The sequence below is a fragment of the Silurus meridionalis genome, chromosome 15 (assembly GCF_014805685.1).
Source record: "Silurus meridionalis isolate SWU-2019-XX chromosome 15, ASM1480568v1, whole genome shotgun sequence".
NCBI lineage: Eukaryota > Metazoa > Chordata > Actinopteri > Siluriformes > Siluridae > Silurus > Silurus meridionalis.
Genome location: NC_060898.1, coordinates 13,174,358 through 13,200,561, shown reverse-complemented (window position 1 = coordinate 13,200,561; position 26,204 = coordinate 13,174,358). Strand labels below are relative to the sequence as shown.

General features: G+C 38.0%; 2 protein-coding genes across 3 annotated transcripts in view; one reads left to right on the top strand and one right to left on the bottom strand.

Annotated features, from left to right (window-relative positions):
- rimbp2a (RIMS binding protein 2a) overlaps positions 1 to 3,971 on the bottom strand; it is a 65,788-nt gene extending 61,817 nt beyond the window's left edge. The window contains exon 1 of one of the 2 annotated variants that reach the window (XM_046868460.1): positions 3,941 to 3,971. The gene's annotated coding sequence lies outside the window, so the exon portion shown is untranslated. Of the gene's footprint in view, positions 1 to 36; positions 47 to 3,940 lie in introns of those variants that run through there. The other variant, XM_046868463.1, reaches the window with a different exon arrangement.
- A 7,096-nt stretch (positions 3,972 to 11,067) lies between these two features.
- On the top strand, positions 11,068 to 25,282 carry odf2a (outer dense fiber of sperm tails 2a). The gene is made up of 19 exons (XM_046868448.1): positions 11,068 to 11,231; positions 13,015 to 13,134; positions 13,246 to 13,350; positions 14,703 to 14,876; positions 15,152 to 15,339; positions 17,338 to 17,470; positions 17,611 to 17,742; positions 17,838 to 17,912; positions 18,014 to 18,085; positions 18,174 to 18,290; positions 19,140 to 19,325; positions 19,726 to 19,835; positions 19,928 to 20,063; positions 22,214 to 22,324; positions 22,473 to 22,736; positions 23,120 to 23,220; positions 23,429 to 23,591; positions 24,061 to 24,186; positions 24,801 to 25,282. The coding sequence occupies exons 1-19, from the start codon at positions 11,229 to 11,231 to the stop codon at positions 24,972 to 24,974; spliced, it is 2,490 nt and encodes an 829-aa protein (XP_046724404.1). The 5' UTR covers positions 11,068 to 11,228; the 3' UTR covers positions 24,975 to 25,282.
- Positions 25,283 to 26,204: the final 922 nt, after the last annotated feature.

Genomic DNA, 26,204 nt, shown 5'->3' with positions numbered 1-26,204 from the left:
GTGCGTGCGTGTGTGTGTGTGTTGCACGGTACCTACCAAGGTTGAAGCTTTCCCTCTTCTTTTTCAACCCCTCTCACACCATCATTATCAGCTGCAGGCGTTGCGGCACCGTGGCAATGACGACATGTCTACGATTTGTGTGTGTGTGTGTGTGCGCGTGTGTCCAGACCACTGCTGGGAGCATCTCCAGGCTCTCGTGGAGCCAAAGCATGGAATTACTCACGCTTTCTCTCACTCTCTTCAGCCTCTCTCTCTCTCTTTTTCTCTCTCTCTCTCTCACACACACACATATACACACACACACTATAATATGCGCATGCTCGCATTCGCACGCCTTTTGCCATCCCTTTGCGCGCGCGCGCGCTCACATACGCACACACGACTGGTACTGATGTAGATACCGAGCTGAACCGCATGAACAGCAATAGTTACACAGTTAAAAGAAAGTTACAAAAATGTAAAATAATAAAAGCAAACTGTTTTATATTATTTTGTTTTCTGCATTTAAATATTTGTTTAATAAATGAATTTGTGAATACCCGATAAACAGAGTAAAAATAAATAGTAAATCATTGTATAACATAAATCGCAAAATGTCATTCACTCAAACTCAGTTTGCTAGCAATAACTTATTTCTATATATCTGTATACCATCTGTATATACATACATTGTGCATAAACATATTATTTATATCTCATATTTAAAATTTGTATATCTCATATTTCTATACATATTTTGTGCCTTACACACATCTTTCTTTCAATTTAAATTTCTCTACATTTCAAAAGTTTGGACACACCTTCTCACCTTCTTTCCAATTTTTTTTTTTGTATTTGTATTTTTTGTATTTTTTGTATATGGACTTATAAATGGACTTATAAGACATAAGTGTTAAACCATCCAGAAAATGTTTTACAAAGTAGCGACGTTTAGCTTTGATGACAGCTCATGGCATACTCTAATCAGTTTTTTAAGGTAGTCTCCTAAGATGGTTTTCAATTCACAGGTCTGTTTTGTCTTTAAGTGCTTTAGACCATCAGTTGTCTTGTGCAGAGGAAAGGGTGAGTAGAGAGTCAATAGCCCTATTAGTGCAACTATTGTACAAATACAGATTATTGCAAGAAACACTCAGTTACGTAAAAATCAGTCCATCTCAAAGAATCTCAAGAAGTTTAAATGTATGCCCAAGTGCAGTTAACAAAACCATCAAATGTTTTGATGAAACAGGCTCTTATAAGAACCGACCCAGGAAAGGAAGACCAAGAGCTACATCTGCTGCAAATAATGACCAGATTCAGAAACTGACAATTTACATAAAGTTTCTTAGAATAGCAGACGTATATCAACATCCACTGTTCAAAGAAGACTGCATGAGGCAGGTCTTCCTGGTCAAACTGTGGAAAAGAAACCATTACTTTGAAAGAAAAACAAGCAGAAGAGACTAGATTGGTCCAAGAAATGGACATTAGATCAGTGGAAAATTTTCATTTGGTCTGTTGAGTCCAACTTTGATATTTTTGGTTCTAGCCGCTGTGTCTTTGTTAGACGTACAGAGGGTGAACAGATGGTTTCTGAATGTGTGGTTCCCACTGTGAAGCATGGAGGAGAAGGTGTTCTGGTGTGGGGGTACACTTCAGGTGACACTATTGGTGATTTAGACAAAATTAAGGCACACTTAACCAGCATGGATACCACAGCATTTTGCAACATGCCACACCATCTGGTTTGCACTTAGTAGGACCATCATTTGGTTTTCAACAGGACAATGAAGCCAACCACACATTTAGTTTATGTAAGAGCTAAATGTCCAGAAAGGAGAGTGATGGAGTGCTGCATAAGATGACCTGTCTTTATTATCACCAGATCTGATTCCAACTGAGATGGTTTTGGATGAGCTCGATTGGAGAGTGAAGGAAAAACATTTACAGGCTCTCAACATTTTTGGGAACTTCTCATGACTGTTGGATAACCATTCTAGGTGACTACATCATTAGGCTGACTGAAAGAAAGCCTAAAGTATGCAAAGCTGTCTTGATAGCAAAAGGTGGCCACTTTGAAGAATCGGAAATCTAAAACATGTTCTGGGATATTTAACATGTTTTTGTTTAAAGCATAATCTTATACATGTTCTATTATAGTTTGTATGTCTTCAGCATTAAGGTGCAATGTTGAAAATGCTATATAAAGTTGGATCTATCCATCTATCTGTCTATCTAACTAACATTTAGCAAAAACATTAATTTATTGTAAGACAACAGTGGCTGATTTAATAAGCTAATCAAAACATTATTTTGCACTTTATCATTTTTAAAAAGTGCAAAAGGTAAATAAATTGCAATCCCGGCATGTTCATGTTCCACAATCTTGGCAGTCTCTCAACATCATGCCAGTCTCTTTTCACCAGCAGTTTCACACCATATGATGAGATGTGTGTGTGTATATATATATATATATATATATATATATATATATATATATATATATATATATATATATATATATATATATATATATATAAACATAATCAATTTAAAGATTTAAAAAAAATTCAATATTATCATTATCGAGTTACAGTTTAGTGTGTAGGGAACACTGCCACTTGCGAATATATATATATATATATATATATATATATATATATATATATATATATATATATATATATATATATATATTATATATAAAGCAGTCACAGACCAATTTAGCAGTGCCTTTTACAGTCTCGCCATTGTCTCGTCTCTGCAGTGTCATATCTTCTTATCAGTCACTCACTGATTCAGCATTCTATGACCATCTCACCTTCAGTAGTGTCACATTGTCTCAGCAATCTCACACCACCTCACATATTAGTAAATACTGATTCCATTAGAAGCGGAAATTGGCTAGCAAACAAAAGAAAATATATGCTGCAATTAAAAATATCTAATAAAACAATGTGGAGTTTACAAATGCTGTTGTGTTTTTAAAAAAGTTAATTAACATATGAATTTTGAATGATTAAAAGTTGTGTGGTTGCTTTGAACTCTTTTATTTTAGTTATCTTATTTTTATGATAGTCATATTACTTGGTGCCTTCTGCCTTCCCATTGTTAGCATCATAGCCAGGAAATGATACACCGGTGGTAGATTAAAAAAGCTGTGCAATGACAGGAAATAGGTTGAAGGGCCAAAAAAAAATTGACATTTCACCAATGAAAGTAATGAGCCTTGTTTGAAAATGTAAGAAATAGTAAGTACAGATATTTGTGTAAAAAATTGAATGGGTGAAAGTAAAAAGTTTTCAGAAAAATAAATAGTGGAGTAAAGTACTAATACCAGAACAATCAACTTAAATACAATAATGAAGTATTCCTACTTTATTACTTTCCACCTCTGGGGTTCATTGATGGGTTAAATTCCCTGTTCAGGTGAAATTAAATCTTTCAACACACATACACTTGACCAAAATGACAGAATTTGCATATTCAGCACTTGTCCTTACTCTTCTTTCACCTTGTCCCTATTTTCCTTTTCTTCTAATTTATCTCCTTCATCTCCTGGCCTACAAGGTCATGACACATGGCCTGCTTTTTGCCAAGTTAATGGGAATTTAAAAGAGAGGACAGAGGAAATGGACACCAGATCTGCTGGTGTTTATCTCACATCACATCAAAGATCTGTGTGACATTAAGAGGGATTACTGAGACACAGCAGCAGGTACTGAGGCTATTAGTGTCTTTTTAATGCTGAAAAGGAACAGATTCTACAGGGATCGTCTCATCTATAGTCTTCTTCTTTCTGTTGCCTGGCAACCGTGGTAGAGCCCCCACCCTGAATCCCACCACCAGCAAAATACACACACACACACACACACACACACACACACAAACAGACACAGTGCAAACACATCAGTTTAAACTACCATGTTAATTTCCAGTGGAGACGGAATACAATACTCACAGAGGTCGTGATTGGACAGCACACTGCAACCACACCTGCTGTACCTCTTGGAACACAAGGTCTTTCATTGGACGACATCATTACTCGTTTCTCATCATCACTCTGTGGTAGCTGGTGGTTTCTGGTTGCAAACTGCATGTTAGTGGGCACACTGGCACCACCTTGTGCTTGACTTCTGATGCATCAATTGATAAAATTTACCTCATGTTCCAGTGGGGTTTTTTTTTAATAAATTTTCAAACCCAGTAAATAAGGAGTTGATTGACTGACCACTTCTATTAGAAAGAAGAATATGACATCTTTTCATCTCAATTTTGTAGATGTTTAAAGCAGTAGATCAGCAAACAAAAATTAAATGTGCATAATGTCCCACCTGCAGTTACAAGGTTAATGTATTTAATAAGCAATGTATTATAACTTCCAGTTTATCATCATCAAATCAAAAGAATATCAAAACCAATAACACAATTTTCATTTGTACAGTTTTGTAAAAAATACCAGATAAGCTCACCATCTTAAACTAATAATATGAAGGCTATACGCTTCCATTACTACAGAGGTAAAATAAATAACAAAAAAATGTGTGACCCGCACAGACTGACCTTCTCTCTGGCTCGGGCGTGACTGGTGTTCCGAGCTGCAATGAGTGACAGCTGCCTTTGGATCCACAGCAGCTCGGTATGAGACTGCTTCAGCAGCTCTTCCACATCTGGTTTCTGTCCCCGCATCTTCTGTTGTTTACATACAACATATCATTATTAGTTTAAAACATTCATATGCACCACTTAAACAACAACAAAAAAAAGATTTAAACATACACAGGGTTAAACTATTTGCATGTTTCAGAAAAATAACCCTTTTAGCATAATAAGAATACAAAAGTCTTAAGCACACTGTAACTACAATTTAGATTATAAACAAATACAGTAAAAATAAAACTGATTTTTTTTACAATAATGTGTATTACAGCACATTTCAAACATTCCTATCCTAAGTGTTGTCCAAAACATTCACTTTAATAAAATATTTGTATATATCAGGATGTTGAAACAGGATGTTGCACCATGCAAAGTTTTAGAGATATCGTGGTATTAACTAGTAATTTTGAATGTATGATCCCAAATTATGCCCCCAAATTATAGTTTGACATTAAATTATTAATTTATAATAGTCTTTTAAGAACTTTATAAAATATTTTTAAATTATCCATAATATTCTTTTAATATACATTTTAAAGTGGAAATGAATGCTGTTAAAAGTCCATGAAGCAAGTTGGTTCCTGTTATACAACAATCAGTTCTGGTCTACTAATAAAAAGCGTTTCATGAGTGTCTATATTTCCTGTAACCTCACTGGGATGTTTTAATTTGTTTTTCTCTCATCTGTGTTCACAATGTAAAATTCCACTTGATATTTTAGAATGGTTACTACAGTGGAGTTAGCAACATCATTATTAAACATAGGAAAAACGAGGCGGTATCAAAAAGTTTCAAGACTACTTTTGTAACATGCCAACAGATGGCAGCACAAGGCTGGATGCACAGTCACAGGGTGCACCGACCTTGATAAGTCTTTGTGCCAAAAGACATCGTCCTGTGTACGACATAGTGCTATTCTGTGTTAATACCACATCTGCTATTCTGACCATATGCCCACCCTGTCACACAGTTTTTTTGCCAGAAACAATATGATCTCACTTCCGCCCCCTCCCTACTAGCCTGATTTGGCTCCTACAGACTTTGCCCTCTTCCTGAAGATGAAAATCCAGCTCAAAACTTGCCTGTTTTGACACCATTGCAGAGATCCAGTGCAAACAGCAGAAGGTGCTTGACACGCTTTAAAAAGAAGACTTCCAGGACACATTCCAGAAGTGGCAGGCCTGCTGGGAGGGCTGTATTACTGTGCAAGGGGACTATTTTAAAGGTGATAGTGTGTAAACATAGATTATAGATTTTTGGGGTAGGGAACTTGGACTGCAGGCTCACATCCTGTATGCAGAATAACCACTCTCTTGTTTGTACAGCATTGCTTTTTTATCAATATATTATAGCAACTATAGCAACATTCTTTTACTAGCTTTTTTCTTTCTGTTTTGAAGAGAGCACAACAGAACTTATTATTTATATAGAAAACACTAAGTGTAAACTTTTCAGTCTGGAAGATTCCCATTCCCAACACCTGCAGCAACTGTCCTGCTCAACAAGATGGGGCCGCAAGATGATGCCAAGGCGGTTCCGGAGCTGTTCGAGCATGTGGCCACCGCCGAGCAAGGAGCAAGTGCGCCGCCTTCTGCCACTCTTTTCCAGAGAGGCTCAGCTCACCGCCCAGAAACTGCTGGCTGATCGCATACTGGAATCCTGCACCTCAAAGCAGGCAAACCTTCAACTAGTTGGATGGCCTCTGGAGGAGCCCAGACAATGTTTTTTCTCCCTTACAGGAAGGTCGGCCGGCCATTTGCCTTCGCTCAACAGCTCCACACCGCCTGCCAGAAGTGGCTGCTGGACAAGGACTAGAGTGGCAACAAGATCTTCGAACTCGTCATGTTGCAGCAGTTCCTCCGCCCTGGACGGCGGGGTGGGTCCAGTGCCAGTGGTAAATAAGGCGGTTCAGCTGGCTGAAGACCACTTGGCGGCCTACCCAGGGGCCGGCAAACCCTCTGCTTCTATCTCTACCTATCTTGCATTACTCCCCTTCCACTTCTCGCTTACTTTCCATTCCCCTCCCTCAGAAACAGGGGCCGATCCCTCCGAATATGCCATGTTGGGTCTGGCTTCGACAGACACGGGGAGAGGGGAGGGCTCCGTCCATCTCTCTCCCGGGGAATTTCCCTCAGGGATTTCCTGCTGGAGCAGACATAAGACAAAACCCTCCAGCATGCCTTTGATCAAATGAAAGAAATTGATGGTCAGCGAGTCCAGCCAGACATTGTACTTTCCTACCCAAACTTCGCAGTCATTAAAGCTAATCTGTACCAAGTGACATAGGACACTCAAACAATTAAGGAAACAACCCAGTGGTTGGTCCCAAGAAAACCTTAGACCGCCTAATGGCCCAGGCGATGTGCGTAGATGGTGTGCGGCATGTCACAAAGGTCATCTGCTGAACCCAACAGCCCTCCCAAAAGCACCATTGCGCCCATTACCTTTAATCGAGGTCCCCTTCAAGAGAATTGAAATGAACCTTGTCGAGCCATTAGAGCGGACTGCACGAGGGCATTGATTTGTGTTTGTTTTGATAGACTATGCAATGCGATACCCAGAAGCAGTGCCTCTCCACAACATCTCAGCACGTAGTGTTGCGGAGGCACTCTTCCGTGTTGTCTCCTGGGTTGAAATTCCGAAAGAGATCCTGACTGATCAGGGCGCTGCCTTCATGTCACAAACACTCCACAAACTTTACAGATTATTGGGGATTAAATCGATTTGTACTAGTGTCTATCATCCTCAGACCAGTGGCTTAGTGGAGTGATTTAATCGAACCATCAAAAATATGATTTGGAAGTTTGTGAACCAAGATGCATGGAACTGGAATAAGTGGCACAAGCCCCTATTATTCGCAGTACAAGAGATCCCGCAAGCCTTCAAGAGGTTTACCCCTTTAGAATTTTTTATACGCCCTCAAGCTGCGTGGAGTGCTCGATGACCTGAAAGCAAAACTCCACACCTTGGGCCAACTAACACTGGGGAATCTCATATTGCTACCCGCTAGGAGCTCTAAACTACTCGCAAAATGGCAAGGACCCTTTTAGGTCACACAATGAGTTGGAGATGTTGACTATAAGGTTTGGCACATAAATAGAGGTGATGTGAAACCAGTGCCTGTGTCTCTAGTGATGGTGGTCCCTGAGAGGGAGGAGCTGAAACTGGAGGTAGGCCCAAATTACGCATCAAAATTCACCCCAGTCCCACATGGAGACCACCTCTCCCACAAGAGCACAGGTGGGGAGGTTGCAAAAAGAGTTTGCAGAAGTGTTTCCCCCAACCTGGATGAACAAACCTCATAGAACACCATATTGAGAGGTATAGTATAGTGGCGCGCAGTCATGGCTATGCTGGACATGGGGATAATCAAGAAATCCCACAGTTATTGGCGCAGCACGATGGTCTTGGTTCCCAAGAGTGACAGGTTGGTCAGATTCTGCGTAGCCTGTCGAAAAGTCAACGCAGTGTCTAAATTTGACGCGTATACAACGCCTCGCATCGATGAACTGCTTGATCAGCTAGGCACAGCATGCTTTTATTCGACACTGGATTTAACAAAGGAATATTGGTGGATCCAGTTGACTTCAATGTTCCATAAAAAAACAAAACTCTTTTCCACTCCATTTAGTTTACAACAGCTTGTCACACTTGCATTTGGCATTTCCAGGGCCCCAGCAACGTTTCAATGATTCGTGGACCAAATTCTCTGACCCCCATTAAGGAGTATGCTGTTTGCCACACCTCCAAGTGGTCCTGAGAACCTTGAGGAGGGCAGGACTCACAGCAAACCCAAAGAAGTGTGCAATTGGGTGGGTGGAAGTACGGTATCTGGGTTTCCACTTGAGTCATGGGCAGGTGCATCCCCAAATAAATAAGACAGCAGCAATTGCAATAAGAGGAGGGAGATTGAGTGCTTCGAGAGACACGAAGAGATGTGTGCATGCATGAGTAAGTAAAAGTAACCAATTAAGAAACCTGGTTCTGCCAGAACTGGTTGCTGCCTTGCTGTCCTTCCTTGCTAGCTTCCCCTGAACCGTTCGCTCTCTCACACAATGTTTATGTAGACTCTTCTTGTTTTCTGTAAAAAAATAAAAAATCTCAAAACACACAAATAAATAATTCAATAATCCAGTGTTTCTATTTTAAATATTTGTGGCGTTTCCATATTCTTACAAATATAGAAAGTATTCTTTTTAAGTATTACTAATTATTATATTATTATTATTAAGTATTAATAGTATTAATAATTATTTTTTCACATGGATTCATCTGAAAAATATTTAAAACATGGAACAAAAAAATCCAGACAGTTATTAGGAAATTTTACATTGCAAACCCTTTACTGAAATAAGTGCATACCTGTGTGATAAATGTGCCACTCCTTTGCTTCGGCTTCTTTTCTCAGTTAGACTTTTCAGTCCTACATCTTCTTCAACCTCACTGAAGAGTTTTGGGTGCTCATGGAGGTGCAGATGCAGGCCATTATTGAGATTCTTACTTTAAAGTATAACCAGATACAGGGGGATAAACAGAGATGTGCTTCAGGAGCTCATTTCACCCTGTCTGGTATACTTTGTTGTGAAGACTTGTGTATGTACATCTCTCTTTCTCTCTCTCTCTCTCTCTCTCTCTCTCTCTCTCTCTCTCTCTCTCTCTCTCTCTCTCTTTCTCTCTTTCTCGCTCTTTAACTCTTTCTCTCTCTTGCTGTGTGGCCATATGTCAGAGAGGAACGAGATGCTCACACAGAGATATGTTGCAAATAAAAAGAGAATGCCAAAATGCAAAAAATCTTTAGAAAAAGGTGCTATATGATTCATATAGGTATGTTTTTTTCCGAAAGGTTTGAAGGAAAGAACTGAAGCTTTTATTTATTTAAAAATTATGAAATTCAGAAATGTTGAAATGGAAATTTGCCTGTAAGTCTGCTGCATATCAGGTCTAATTTTAGAGCCCCTTCCTGCTGCTTCCATCATGCCATGGGTTGCTTCTATAGGATTTTATTGCTATTAATATTCTTTACTTATTTATGGAATTCAAGTGCTGAATAAGAAGGTTTGACCTAAGCATAAAATAGCTTGCAGAAAATATTCGCCCCACTTGAGATTTTTCCACATTTTACTCTTCCAATCCATAACTGAAATTGATGAAATATGTTGTTACTATTTGAGATACACAATATGTGTAACATTTGAAGTTGTAAAATATATTTCGTGCCAGACAGACAAAATGTTGTGCTTTGTGGAGAGTTTTGCATGTTCCCATTATGTTCATGTGGGTTTGTTCTTGGTTCTGGGAATTTCCTTTTACTCTCCAAAAAAATGTTGGTAGATTGGTTACATTAGAACGTCCCTATTTGTGTGCGAGTGTGTGAACAGCAGATAAAGAAATGCATGAATGAAACTCTTGCTGCAATTACATCTGCAAGTCTATGTTTCTTCCCGGTTTTTGCACAACTGTATCCTGATAATTTTGTTCATTCATATTGACAAACTTGCTTACGTGATTGGATAAAAACATTAAGTGATTTTTAGAAAGTTTTGCCACAAATATTTGATCTGACTGAGGCCTGGGCATTAAAAAGTGTTCATGGTTAATGATTTAAGTTTACGTGCATTTACCTTTTCAGTGCATCTTTGGCAGTATGCCAAATCAAAATGAATGAAGAACCGTGATACTCAAAAAAGTTACCTACAGAAAATGTAGAAAAAATGTATTGAAGACACATCGTATTTAATGTAGATATGTTGCTTTAGGGTTTTGTTGTTGTTATTGTTCTTAAACTGCGTATGTACAATGATGCAAAAATATTTGGACACCCGACCAGTCGTTTCCCACATGGAATTGTTGAACCTCCCTTTTTTTTTTGGTGATACTTTCCACTGGAGATGATTTTGTAACACTGCTGTGGGGATTTGCTTATTTTTCATATTAGTTCAGAGTTCTGCATATTGTCTTTTCACAGTCCAGACACTAATGTTGGCCAAGGAGGTCTTGCACAGCATCTTTTTGCACACAGGTTATTTGTTATGCTGAAACAGGTTTTGGTCTTATAGTTTTTTGTAAAACCTTGATGTTACATCATGCAGGAAACATCCATGCAACAGTTTATTTGTAGAAGTAGTTTATGGGAGTACAACATTTGAGTTATGGTCATGGGTCCACATACTTTTGGCTAGACAGTCAATTTTTCATGCCTCATATGCAGAAAGCAGTGGCAACAATGGCAACCGTTTGTAGTTTACTGTTTGTTTTGTTAAATGTAGACAAAGAGACACTAATGGTTTTGAAGAGTCCTAACAACTTAGTGTCCTTGTCAACCTGCGGCTTGGGTCCACTATTAGGCTTGGTTTCTATGGCAACCGTAGCTACCGGCAACGTAAGACGTAACATGACGCAATTCAATGGCTTTGCCCAATAAGAGCGCGGGACGCTTTTGAATCATCCAATCAGTCGAAAGCGAGCTCGTTCCTACCGGAAGAGAAAGTAGCTGCTGGTGATAAGAAAATAATTAGCCTGTTAGCTCATATACTGATTTTTTTTTCTTGCGATACAACTTTAAATGAATTTTGAATGTCAGCCTTTTTCGGATGGTAAGAAAATGATTTTGTACGAGGTGTTTATAGTTTTAGTTACGCCCTCACGAAGCAGTTCTGCGTGCAACCTCTGAATTATATTAAAGTACGAGTCGAGTAACTGTTAAGCTAGCTGCTTAGCTACTGATGTAAAGATAGACATTATGAATGAGATGCAGCAATATTTTCTGTTATACGTATTTTATAGGATCCGGTCAGTTAGTTATTTAGTCTGTGTAGTTCTGCTTTTATAATTGACCGTAGCTATTACATTATACGATCACATTGAACTCTTACGTGTATTAATACGAGTGGGTTTGAATGTAACTTCAGCAAATATCAGTGCCATTTCATTTAAATATATGTTTATAGTTATGTATTTCAAAAGTATAATATTTGTTGCCGAGTGTCTACCGACAGAGGACACAGTTCACAGGAAACAGTATAAAGGACAAAAATGCTCCAACTAAAAATAATGATTTTAATCAGTGCATAATTCTGTTTAGAATATCAAAATATTGAAGTATGTGATCTAATCAAAATGTATTCAAAGTTTTCAATACATACTCAAATATAATTACAATATTTTACTGTATTTTGATTTCAGCGTATTTCAATGTATAGTGTATTGTAATAGTAATAATTATATGCAATATTTGATGTGCTATAATGCACTGCAATATAATACAATGCAATGGTGCTTATCATTTAAATGAAATGTAATTTTTTCATAGTGATGTTTAAGAATCGATTGGAATGTTGTAATAAATGCGTAACAGGTAAGATTACTACCTAAGAAAGAATTGTATTTTATTTATCTATATTACCCATATCTATTTATTTATTTCTATTATCTATTTTATCTATAATTATTTTTCATTGTATTTTATAATACAACATTTTAGAATACATATTTTATTGAAACTATGGAAATAATGAATCTTAATGTATAGGACATTGATTGTGATGTTAGTATTTAGTTAAAAAACAAACTAATGTAATGATATAAATATAAATGTACAGATGTTAAACTTAAATTTTATTGAAAAATCCTCAAATAGTATGAATATACTATTTGAAATAGTATTATATGAAATACTTTGCCATGCCTCTTGTAAATCTTGACAAGTGTTCCTTGCTAGCTGGATGTTTCTTTCTGTACTTGCGATCGAATTCATCCCAGAGCAGCTGGGCAGGACATTCCCTTAAAGATAACACTCGAACCAGCTGTTTGCTCGATGAATAACACCTACAGAGCTTGGATGTATGCTTCGGGTCATTGTCTTGTTGTATGGCGAAGTCAATTTCATTGGTCCCAGTTCAGACAGAATTGCATGGTGTTGGTTTAGTATTCCCGTTGGCTCAGTATTCTTTTCAACTGAAAAAAACAACCGCCTTCCCTGTTCCAAAATAATCCCAAACCATTAGTCTCCCACCTCCATGTTTGACTGTGGGTGTGAGGCAGTCTGCTAATACCTTCCTTCCTGTTATCCATCTTACATTAATATTTTCTGTCAGAGCCAAAAATGTCACATTTGGATGTCAACCTACACTTCTTCCATTCATTCACTGTCCAGTTTTTGTGTTTTTGCTTTTACCTACAAAAGGAACAACATGAGTCTCTAAAATAGATCAGGTGTTTTCAAACATTTTTCAGTCACTTTAGTCTATATATTTTCATATAAAAAGCCACTAATGTATGTATCGAATTGTCACCTCCTACATTTGTTTTGCATGAGGTTGTGTGTAATACGTTGTTATTTTTGACTGTACCAAAATAAATTCCTTTTTTTGCTTGTAGAAAAAAGCAATGAGAACGAGCTCAACTTCACCTCCACTGCACGTGCATGTAAACGAGAGCACACCTGTACATGTGCATGTAAAGAAGGACATGAAGAACAGCCCTGTAAAACCAGCACAAGTCAGTTCTGTCCTTGTTTGTAGAAATAGTTCATATGAAAACCTGCACTAATAGTCCATGTTAAGGCACATTCAGACAGTTAGCAGAAGCCATTTGCTGTTGTTGTTTCAGGTTAAGGCAAAAGGCTGCTTACGGCCCACTGCTAAAGTTAAGACAAGAGTTCCATGGATTCCTCCAGGCAAAGCTTCAACCCGAGAAGCATCGTTCAAGTGGGAGGTTAGACTACTTTTTTTTTTTTATTATGTATTTCTTTATTATGTAATCATTATTAAGGGAATTGTTTTGAAAATAAAACTCTGTTGTCATGCCACTTGTGCTTTTTGGGTTGCCTGTACATGATTCTGTCTCAAGAACTAGTGTCTAAGTGTTTGATTGATATGGTATTATTATTATAACCAGCTAATGAAAAGAGTGCAGGCAGGGTGGAGTGGGTGGAGAAAAGCGGCAGGAGTGATTTGTGATAGTAGGGTATCTGCAAGAGTGAAAGGGAAAGTTTATAGGACTGTGGTGGGGCCTGCGATGTTGTATGGATTAGAGACAGTGGCATTGAGTAAAAGACAGGAGGTGGAGCTGGAGGTAGCAGAGCTGAAGATGTTGAAGTTTTCGTTGGGAGTGACGACGATGGACAGGATTAGAAATTAGTTTATTAAAGGGGCAGCACATGTAGGACGTTTTGGAGACAATGTGAGGGAGGTGCAATTGAGATGGTTTGGACATTTGCAGAGGAGGGACGTGGGGTATATCGGTAGGAGAATGCTGAGGATGGAGCCGCCAGGAAAAAGGAAAAGAGGAAGACCAAGGAGGAGGTTTATGCATGTGGTAAAGGAGGACATGCAGGTAGTTGGTTTGAAAGAGGCAGATGTAGAGGACAGGTATGGAGACGGATGATCCGCTGTGGTGACCCCTAATGGGAGAAGCCGAAAGAAGAAGAAGATTATAAATAGCTAATGGAACTATAATGATAACCTGAATTGGTGCTAAAATTTAACAAAGCCTCCACCTCCACTATATTTTTTTAGCAATAGCTTTTATCATCTTTCATATATATTTTACGGGTATTTGTTCGGTGTGTAACCAAGCATTGTGCTGCAAAATTGTGATAATGTACAGTACATTGTGAGAAAATGCAATTCACAAGTGTGTATTAGCAATATGTGCATCTAATACAGTTACACTGTATGAACTCCAAAGGGGTCATTTAAAGTTCTGAAATTAAAGAACTGCATTCATACAAAAGCCTGCAGCATTACTAGGGATCATCTGTGTTTGTGAATGACCAACACAGCCGGAGATGCTATAATCACTATGTATATTACGCTATATATGTGTGATATGTGTATATTAAAGGTTTTGTTCACATCACCTTGATCGAATGGTGAAGTCTCTGACTCCAAAATTTGACAAATTCTCAGAAAAAATGGAAGACACTAAGTAGCAAAAATTATAGAGATGAGCAGTAGATCTGACATACTGTTTCTTAAGCATCAAACATTATTCTATTTAAAAAGGAACGGAGTAACACAATTGTTTACATTTTTATTAATCCTAAATACTCATTTGTTGTTTAGAGTCCGAGCCATCGCTTGGAGATCGCCCCCCTACCCGAGCCAGATCCTTCCCGCTCTGCTCTCCGTCTGGAAGACCTCTCTACTGATGAAGAGGACGCTCTGCATGGACGCATCAACCAGTATGAGAGGAAGATCAACAGCCTGATGACTGAGGTCAGCTCACTGAAGAACAAGGTGGGTGTTAGAAATGCACTTTACTACTGCATTATCAGATTAGTGGCAAACCCAGAAACTTGCTAGACTGGGATTAAAGAACCATGACCTATCAGACTTTTTAAACACGACTATCATGAACTCACTTCAGAAAAAAAAAAAACCAGTCTATTGCCAATTGGAGCCAACAGAGCAGATTTTATATTTAAAGCGTAATGAGTAAGGTTTGTGTCAACAGTAGCATTTATTCTAGCTGTGTAACAGATAAGTGTTTGACTGCTGACTGTTTTTTGTAGGTGGAACTGCGGAAGAAGGAGCAGGAGCTGGAGCGTCAGTCTGAGAGGTTAAGCGTCTCGCAGCGTGTCATCGCCGAGCAGGAGGAAGAGCTGGCCGAGGTCGCCAAGGAGCTAGAAATCACAGAGCGAGAGAACACACTCCTCCGGGAGTCCATGGAGAAAATGCTGGAGGAAAACAATTATGGCAGGTTCGACACTAAAGCTATGACTTAAAGGGTAGCTTTAAAACTGTTAAAAAAATCTTTATTTTTTATTTCACCAATTACTGCTATTTTTTTATTTAGTAAATAATATAAGTTTATTATTGCACCTACATTACAAAATCTGAAGTATATTTTCTAACAGAATCCAAACTGCCTGTGGATTTAATTTCATGTTTACAGGGAGTGCAGAATTATTAGGCAAATGAGTATTTTGACCACATCATCCTCGTTATGCATGTTGTCTTACTCCAAGCTGTATAGGCTGGAAAGCCTACTACCAATTAAGCATATTAGGTGATGTGCATCTCTGTAATGAGAAGGGGTGTGGTCTAATGACATCAACACCCTATATCAGTTGTGCATAATTATTAGGCAACTTCCTTTCCTTTGGCAAAATGGGTCAAAAGAAGGACTTGACAGGCTCAGAAAAGTCAAAAATAGTGAGATATATTGCAGAGGGATGCAGCAGTCTTAAAATAGCCACGCTTCTGAAGCGTGATCATCGAACAATCAAGCGTTTCATTCAAAATAGTCGACAGGGTCGCAAGAAGCGTGTGGAAAACCAAGGCGCAAAATAACTGCCCGTGAACTGAGAAAAGTCAAGCGTGCAGCTGCCAAGATGCCACTTGCCACCAGTTTGGCCATATTTCAGAGCTGCAACATCACTGAGTGCCCAAAAGCACAAGGTGTGCAATACTCAGAGACATGGCCAAGGTAAGAAAGGCAGAAAGTCGACCACCACTGAACAAGACACACAAGCTGAAACGTCAAGACTGGGCCAAGAAATATCTCAAGACTGATTTTTCTAAGGTTTTATGGACTGATGAAATGAGAGTGAGTCTTGATGGGCCAGATGGATGGGCCCGTGGCTGGATTGGTAAAGGGCAGAGAGCTCCAGTCCGACTCAGACGCCAGCAAGGTGGAGGTGGAGTACTGGTTTGGGCTGGTATCATCAAAGATGAGCTTGTGGGGCCTTTTCGGGTTGAGGATGGAGTCAAGCTGAACTCCCAGTCCTACTGCCAGTTTCTGGAAGACACCTTCTTCAAGCAGTGGTACAGGAAGAAGTCTGCATCCTTCAAGAAAAACATGATTTTCATGCAGGACAATGCTCCATCACACACGCCCAAGTACTCCACAGCGTGGCTGGCAAGAAAGGGTATAAAAGAAGAAAATCTAATGATATGGCCTCCTTGTTCACCTGATCTGAACCCCATTGAGAACCTGTGGTCCATCATCAAATGTGCGATTTACAAGGAGGGAAAACAGTACACCTCTGAACAGTGTCTGGGAGGTTGTGGTTGCTGCTGCACGCAATGTTGATGGTGAACAGATCAAAACACTGACAGAATCCATGGATGGCAGGCTTTTGAGTGTCCTTGCAAAGAAAGGTGGCTATATTGGTCACTGATTTGTTTTTGTTTGGTTTTGAATGTCAGAAATGTATATTTGTGAATGTTGAGATGTTATATTGGTTTCACTGGTAAAAATAAATAATTGAAATGGGTATGAATTTGTTTTTGTTGTTGCCTAATAATTATGCACAGTAATAGTCACCTGCACACACAGATATCCCCCTAAAATAGCTAAAACTAAAAACTACTTCCAAAAATATTCAGCTTTGATATTAATGAGTTTTTTGTGTTCATTGAGAACATGGTTGTTGTTCAAATTAATCCTCAAATAAAATTAATCCTCAAAAATACAACTGCCTGTGGATTTAATTTCATGTTTATATATTTTAAAATATTTTCTCTATCTATAACTTTGATTGAAGATGGTCTTGTTTAATATAACAGAGACTCCTGCCATTTCTGGGACCATTTTTAGGTTCAAAATGAGACATCCACACTTGTGGATCCTACAGCCACACGTTAACTCTAACAAATAGCCACCGCTACACATAACAACTGTTTCACTGGTTAAGTGATAAATGATGAATAAAAAACATGTTTCCACTGCTCGTCTCTGTGTGCATTTTTTAAGGTTGGAGAGAGAGAACCTGCAGCAGGAGAAGGATGTGCTGCTCAGGAAGCTGCTGGAGGCAGAACTCGACAGCACTGCAGCCGCCAAACAGGCCCTGGCACTTCGAGATGCTGTTAGCCGCATGTCGAGGACTGTAAGTGTATTAGCATTTATTCACTGTTATAGACTGTTACAGGCGTTTTACTTTTCACTCTTTATTGTTACCTAGACGATAGATCCAGAGATTGATATTAAAGAACACTGTCTGGTGTATATAATTGTTTTCTACCTTAGGAGAAGCGGTTGACAGGCTCTGATTCGTCATTGCTGGCCCGCCAGAAGGATCTCCTCCTCCAGAAGTTGGACACTTTTGAGAGAACAAACAGGACACTGCGCCGCCTCCTGAGAGAGCAGCATGAGCGTGAGGTACTCTTTTTTTATCTTTTTTACAAGTGAGAGCAGAATTGATCTGTAATTGTGGTGCCTTTTGATTCTTTTTCTTTTCTTTTTTTCTATGACAGATGGATTCGATTCAACTGCTAGAGCAGAAAGACTCTCTCCTAAAGAGACTTACTGAAGTTGAGGAAGAAAATTCGGTCAGTTTTTTTTCCTAAACGGAATAGTAATAACAATAATACATTATTACAGATTATTATTACATATTCTGAAAGTATAACACCTCACTTCTCCTCTGTAGCATCTTCAGATCAAGCTTCAGGATAAAGAGAAAGAAGTTGCTGACCTTTCCTGCTTTTTAGAGAATGAGAAGGTGCTTTGAGCAAATTCACAGCTACAGTTACAATTGATCCTACAGCTTAGTTTATAATGTGTTATGTTTAACACACTCACCATGACAGGAACATGTGAAGACCACAAGCGAACTGTCCAAGTCCTTGGAATCGACCCGAGCTCATTTGCAGGGCCAACTACGCAGCAAGGAGGCAGAAAACAACCGCCTTTCAGTTCAGATTAAGGTAGGTTGTTTTATTTTAAAGTATATGCTGTATGACTTCAAACAATCCTAAAGACTTATATTCATAAGAAATCCAAAGTTAAATGTCTCGGTGATTAGCTGAGCTTAGTCCATCTGTTTTTGTATTAATAAAATACATCATTCCACATCATTTTACAATTGTAAAAAAATTTTCTATATGCACACTATGTTTAAAATACATAATTAATTATGAGTAGCATTACAAGAAACCTTAGGTTTCCTCTTATTTATTGGTTGTAATGTCCTCTGACGTCAAAAACAGGGCGGAGTTGAAGACATGCGTCACCAGATTTAGCCAATAAAAATAATGAATGCAGTGAAGTGTATCTTTAACTCAGCCCCTTTTTTGATGTCATAGGACACTTCAACCAATAAGCAAGTAGAGAAACTACTCATAAGCTACGCTACAGTACTGCGTCCATTAATCGCGGAAATTCGTTTTTCATGGCTGGTTTTGGCACATAACTACCGCGATAGACGGGGGACGACTGTATTAGTGCCTATACACAAGGCCAAACTGTTTCCATGAACCGCGGGAAATAATTTTTATGATTTAGAATTTTTTTTATTATTTTATTTTTGGAAATATTTTGTTATACTTTTCCACTGAGAACTGTATAAAATGTTTATTCATAACAGAATAAATCATTATTATTAGTATTGTGGTTGTTCCTGCCACAACAATTATTTAGTATGTAGAAACAATAAATTTGTGTCTGCTACTTCGTACAAAGTCAATTACAAATGATTTTTTTTAATAATAAGCAATTAAGCAATTAAAAAAAGATGCTGAACCAGTATCTGGTTCTTTTTCCTCTGATTGCTGCAGAACCTTGAACGAGCTGCTGGGCAGCAGCAGGCAGAGCTGGATCACGTACAGGCTCAGATGCGGGAGCTGAAGCAGCGGGCTGAGGTGGATAAAGAGGCACTGAAGAAAGCCACACGGGCACTAAAACAAAGAGCAGAGCGCAGTGAGGACACCGCAGGACATCTCAGTTCTCAGCTGACCGAAATGGTGAGAAAAGGGTGAGGCCCAGTTTGGAGTAGGTAACTGGGTTCTGGGTGCCAGAAACATTATTGTTGTGTTTTTTTTGTCAGCCCACACAAGCATCAAAGTTTAAACTGTTACAAAACTGCATAAGTGAACCGCAAGATGTGATCATATATATATATATATATATATATATATATATATATATATATATATATATATATATATATATATATATATATATATATATATTTCTGACATTGCATATGTTAGGGTTTTTTTGTTATAGTACATATTTAGGTTATAAATATAGTTTAGGAAATTACATGTCAAATCAACAAATCTGCATAGTATACTGTATATAAGATGCTGCAAATAAAAATGTGTGACAACTTGAAGAACCCCAACTCTTTTTAAATTGTAGGAAGCCCGTCTGGCAGATGCTGTTTCAACTGCTGAGAACTGGAGCAGCCAGCACGCAAAGGAGCTAAAGGAGAAAGGCCAGCTAGAGGTGGAGGTCACAGTACTGAACAGGTGAGCACCAAAGTGTTTCTAAAAGTGTTGTTTGTTTAAAAGAGATACAGGGTGCAGACCACAGAACATGCCATCTGTTTGGATTCTTCCAGTCGGATCACAGACCTGACAGACCAGCTGCATTTGCTTGAGGAGAAAACACGAGCAGAGAGAGATGGACTTCTGGACCGACTGCACAGTATGACCACAGAGAGCACCACAGGCAGACTGGAGAACCAGAGCTTAAAGGTGCATCCACAACCTTATGTGTTTCACAACAGATTTTAATCTACATTTTACACATTTTTGATGAATCAAAAATATCAATTCACTCCCCACTTCATAAGGTAGATGTATGAAGACTTGTGAAGTATTTGTTTATTTGTTTTTGGTCATGCCATTTACTACCCATCCACTTCCAAATAGAAGAGTTTACACTATCATGTGCTTCCTCCAAGATGCACAAGGCCATTTTTGCCTCCGAGGGCAGAGTAACACACTCTGTTATAATGCTGTTATACATGCATGAACTCACAGATGTCCAGGCTTGGCTAGAGTTGCTCTGGTTGACAGTAAATAGTAATGTCATGTTTTCCAAGCTGAGAAAATGGCCAAAATTTGCTTTCTTGATTCCCATTCCACATGAATTGCTATGACAGGATTAAACTCATAATGATTAATAATATATTTATTGGTTTTATTTTGCAGCACGTTTTTTTTTTTTTTTTTTTTTTTTTTTTTTTAATAATAATTAGAAAAAATCTAATTACAGACTTAGACATGGTGCTTTTCATGTTTTCAAAAAATACCCAGGCAATTTGGTGCAAATTTGTTCAGTCACACAAAAAAACTATTAAACACATTTTTTTTAATACTTTTTTTATGAGATTCACCAGAATGCCAAATATGCCAAAAGAACAGTTTTTATGTTTCGCAGCAAATCTTCAAAAATCATCAGTTGAAACACACCTTATTCTGCAGCTTGGTTTGCTAATTGTCTAATGAAGTTAGTACAAAATACAAATTTCTTAACATGCTAATCAAACAACCAATTTTGCCATTATCAGAATATTACAGATTTGTTAATTTAATCTTTTTCTTAAGAGTAGCTCTAAAATGATGTCACATTGGGTTTTAGGTAGGGCTGCATCTAACGATTATTTTGGTAATCAATTAATCGGACGAGACATTTTTTCCCAATTAATCAGATACAACTTTTTTTTTATTAGATGTTTTGCTTATTATAACTATAGAAAGTCCTAATTCAGGGTATTTTGTATAAAAGTGTATTTAAAAAATGCAAAAGCCACATAGTCAGTTTAACTTTCTTTAATTTAGGAATTTTAAAGCTTATCAATTCTGCTTGTTGAGTAGTGCATGAGGGATTTCTTATGGGGAATTCACTCATGCTGGGTTGTTCCTTTCTGTAAAAAACTAACAAAAACAGCATTTGAGTATGAAAGGTGAAGCAATTTGTGTAAATCAACATTTTTATTGTATTTTGCAGATGGCAAGTTGACAATCATGCTTAAAAAAATCTATATAAAAGGACTATTTTGACCATTTTTGTTTTAAACAAATACACATATCTTTTGATTATTTGACATATCTTTAAGATAATTGCATCTAGAATATATACTTTATTTTATTTTGTATAATAATTAAATGATATATACATAAACTAAAACAAGCATCTGAATGTAGTAAATCACGTTTAAAAACAGATAAGTTACTGTTGTAGAAGATAAATGCTTTAAAAAATTAAACTGAGAAACGTAGTAAGCTAACAGGCTTGATTAAAAAAGGGGGAAATGAACCAAAACAGTGAAAAAAAGTGATTGTTGCCATGATTGCGCAACCTGATGCTCGCGATTCACGACAGAACAGATCCAGTGCGACTCTCCCGAAGTTATCAAACAAACAGTTTACAGAATAGCACTTGATTAAAAGACACCATTTTCACATGATGATTATACAGTTTTTGCTCAAGGTGCTGATGTTTCACTTTCCTCCATGACACCAGTATGTTTTCTTTTCACGTGCTCGTGCCTCACTGTGGTACTCTCATGCCACACAAGCTCAGCCATGCATAACTTACAGGTGCAGTTTTCTTTTTGCATTCAAAATATAACGTGTTCTCATGCCTTGCCTTAAATATAAAATGCTCCCATGACTTGGGGACGCACACTTTTTTCCTGCTGCCGGTTTACCCAGTACTGTTCGGCGCTTTTGCAAAGAGCTTGAGCTGCCTAACTAATTGAGTATTGTTGACAGCGAATTTCATTATCGATTATTTTTTTATTTTAGAATTTTATCGATTAGTATTTGCACCTCTAGTTTTAGGTGTATTAACAGTTTCAGATATGTAACAAATTTGCATTATTGTGGTGTTTGTGTAGGCAACTTTGTGTGCAATGGAGGAGAAAGTGTCTCTGTCCCGATCTGAGCTGGAGCAGGTCAAAGCTTCAGTGAAGCAGTATGAAAGTTTGGTGGACAGTTACAAGATTCAGGTCTGTTTATCACTTTACTGCATTTTTAACACACACACACACACACACATTCACACATTAAATTAAATACTGGAGCTCCTCAGTGCTCTATACCAAAGCCCTAGATACTTTATGACATATTTTTGCATTTGTGGGGTTGTGTGTTTAGCTGCAGAAGACACGTGCTGAAGCCGATGAGTACAGTAGGCACGCGCAGCAGGCAGAGCGAGAGGCGCGGGCCCTGAGGGAGGAGCTGGATCAGGAGCTGGAACAGGCTCGGAAGCAGCTGATAGGCCGCCTAAGCGAGCTGGACCCATTACCCGATGCCCTGCATCGCACTGAGCTCCAACTTCAGGAGGCAAAAGAAAGAGAGCGTGTACAGGAGAGGAGGAATGTCGAGCTCACTACGAGTCTCGCTGAGCTACGCGTTAAGGTGTGTTGATCTAAAATCCACTTTATAATATGGATGCTCTATACAATGACTCAGTAAAGTGACAAATCCAAATGATTCCTTAGAGTGATTCCTCTGACCATGGCATGTGTGGCATAACTTTAGTTCCTTTAGTGCAGTTGGTTTCCATTTACTATTTGATGCAAAAAAAAAAAACTTACAAACTTGGTTTTCAAGAGAAAATAACTGCTACAATCATCTTGCTTTATTAATTTGGAGAGTAAAGCTAGTACAAAGATGTAAACCCACCCGATGATGGTTGTCCTCTGCACAGGAGAAGATCTGATCTCTGCAGATCTATAGGATCAATGCACATTAGTTAAGATAATTTGATTGTTAATTCATGTGTTCACCTCTTTGAGCAGGTAGAACAGCAGGGTGCTCAGATGGAGAAGGTGCAGCAGAGGAACACAACAATAACTGAGGAAAACAACCAGCTCAAGCACAAAGTGGAATCCCTGGACAGGTCAGTATTTATTTTATTTTTTTTAATGTCTTTTCGCATTAATGGCATGTAAGAATGCAATTAGGACAAAAGAATGTGTCTCCTTAAAAGGAGGAAAAGAGTATGTGTATATGCTGCATTAGCTGAGCTGCTTCATTTAACATTGTTTTCAGTGTTACATGCATATCAAATATATAAAATAGTTTGACTCTGTTTTTAATTTAAACAGGAAGTTGGAGGAGGCCAACTCTCAGAATGGAGATCTTCTGCAAATGATAGCAAAACGAGAAGAGACCATCCTTCACAACCAGGTGCGTTTGGAGGAGAAGTCTCGAGAGTGCAACACTCTAAACCGTCAGCTGGAGGAGGCACTAGAGGAGGCCAGGCGACAGGTCTGTACATTTACAACATATAAAACTGCAGAAAACATGTCACTGCATACAGCAATAACGTAGTTTATGTTTTTTCTGTTTACAAATAAACCACAGTATAATGGTAAAACACTGGGAAACATTTGAAGCATGTCTTGGATGGATCGAGTAATGGGTTTTTACTACAACGTTTGGATTTGCGGGTGGATCTACAATTTTGAAAATAAAAAACAAAAAATGTGTAAACTTGACTGAAAGAAATCTTTCAGTAAAAATGGCTAATCTTGTCTCTATTTATGCCTTTGTTTATGTTGTGGCATTATTTCAGGTAATTTGCATGTAATTTAAATAAATCATTTGAACTCGACAGTATAATTTGTTTATAAATTTATAAAACTTTGAGTGCATTAATAAAGGTAGAGCACCAATCTATTGATTTGGTACATATTTCTGATGTTTTCAATAATCCAAAATATGGTCTGATTGACAGGTGTCCAACACAAGGGAGCGAGCTGCATCTAAAGAGCGAGCCTCTCAGTCCAAAGTGATCGAGTTGGAGACCCAAATAAGCCGAGTCAGTTCAGAGCTCAATCAGCTGCGGCGCAATAAAGAAGAGGTGAGTTATTTAATGTTATATTATTGTAAAGGAAACAGCAGACACACTGCAAACTTTAACCACCCTTTCCTGTTCTTGTCAGTATCAGCTAATTAGTTACTCAAGCTTGCTCTCTAAATTAGATTTATTATTGTCAATACTCAGATAAAATACAGACTGGTGGTGAGGAGGTTGTTTACCTGCAATTGTGTAGAGAAATTAAAAGAAGTCAATTTGAGAGAAATATAGCCACTGTTGAAGTGGCATATGGGCACAATTAAGTGGGCTTCGCTTTATGTACCAATTAATTCCCTATGAATTTATTTGGACCTTTATGTGTTGTAATCCTAACCTAAAATAAATTTTTTAATCTATGAAAAGTCTTTAATTGGAAATTAAATTTAATTACAGCTATTCAGCTTTTCAGAAATATGTGATGTGCAATAGTTCTCTTTATTGCGGGTTGTAACTATTACAGTGTAGTCACTGTTTGGATAATCCTGCCAACAAATAGCTCTGTAATGTTCCATTGTCAGAATTTGCAGCACTAATCAATGAAGGAGGGGTTTGGTAAACACTTTTTTTTTTACTGCATTTCATCTATTCACCTTGGTCATTTTTGCCTGAATTCTCAGGCGGAGAGAAGGCACCAGAGCCGCCTGCAGGACATGAAGGACCGCCTGGAACAGTCAGACAGCACCAACCGCAGTCTGCAGAACTATGTGCAGTTCCTTAAAGCCTCTTATGCTAGTGTGTTTGGGGACTCCGCTCTTAGCAGCACCTCACTCAGAGCTCACTCAGCCATCTGACTCCCATTTACACCTCACACTAAGGATGAGGTGATACAGAACACACACACGGGCGTATATATTTTACACAGGACATGTGACAAGTTTACTTTCATTGGTTTTCTTTTAACGTGAGAAAGAACCAAAGTATGACTCAACTGCAAACCCGTTGGACCCTTACAATAATTATACATTTCATTACATTTTACATGCATCTCCATATTAGAGCTATAGATACTCGGCAGCGTTTATTAGTGGATGCTGCAGCGGTGCTTACTGAGAAGTATATGTTACTTATAAATTTTAAGCAAATAAAAAAATTAAGAACATATTTGTCTAAATATGAACTTTTGATTATTATACTGAATATTTTATTTGGCCATCTCTATTTAAAAAAATGAACAGGTTGGCCTGTGTATTAAAGACACTTGTGGTTTCTCAGAAACTTCAAAATATTGTTGCAAACTGGTGTTTATCCACCTTACTGAATTTCTTTATGTATTTCAAGTAATCGGCCTCTGCCAAGGAAACAAAGGAAATATATTTCATGGCAATTGATTGAAATATTTATAACCAAAATTACTTATAACATTGTCTGGAATGCATTTTGTATTGCAATTGTGAGTTTTTTTTTTTTTTTTTTTTACTTCATCATGTTATGTTAGTATGTTTTGGCTTTAATTAACACTTTCCAACATTACCCAGGGACAATAATGTTGAAGCAGGGATTTAGCCTTTGCATCATCTTTACCTAAAGATGATCAATGCAGTGGTGCTTTAGTGTGTCCACCTCTTCTCATCTCATACACTTTGCTCAAACACATAAGCTTCCAGTTACCACTAGAGGTCGCCTGATCGATTGGTCGGCCGATTAATTTGTGCCATTGGGTTGCTTATTAAGTGTACGTTCTGCGCTTGCGTGAGAGAACATACCTCTCTCATACCAGCAGGTGGCAGCAGTGTGTATTCGGCATCCAAACAGGGAAACCGTAAGCGCTAGAACTTGTAAAGATCTAAAACAAGCAGCGTTTCCACCTGCAGCGATCATTACTAACAGATTCTTGTTTTTCAATCATGTCTGCTGAGTTGCAAAGATAAGAGCAAAAATAACAACAGGTGTTTTTTGTGTGCTCATTCGATAAACTAATTAGCCAATTCTATTCTTTTTACTCGCCCAGAGACAACATAAGGTCTTATGATTCGTTTTTTATTCTAGCCTTATATATTTCATTGGTTAAATATGATTTTTTG

Excerpts from the sequence above, each read along its gene's own strand:
- odf2a (XM_046868448.1), top strand. Across the intron at positions 17,471-17,610 it reads TTAGCCGCATGTCGAGGACT|GAGAAGCGGTTGACAGGCTC; the intron begins GTAAGTGTATTA and ends TTTCTACCTTAG. Across the intron at positions 24,187-24,800 it reads TGCGGCGCAATAAAGAAGAG|GCGGAGAGAAGGCACCAGAG; the intron begins GTGAGTTATTTA and ends CTGAATTCTCAG.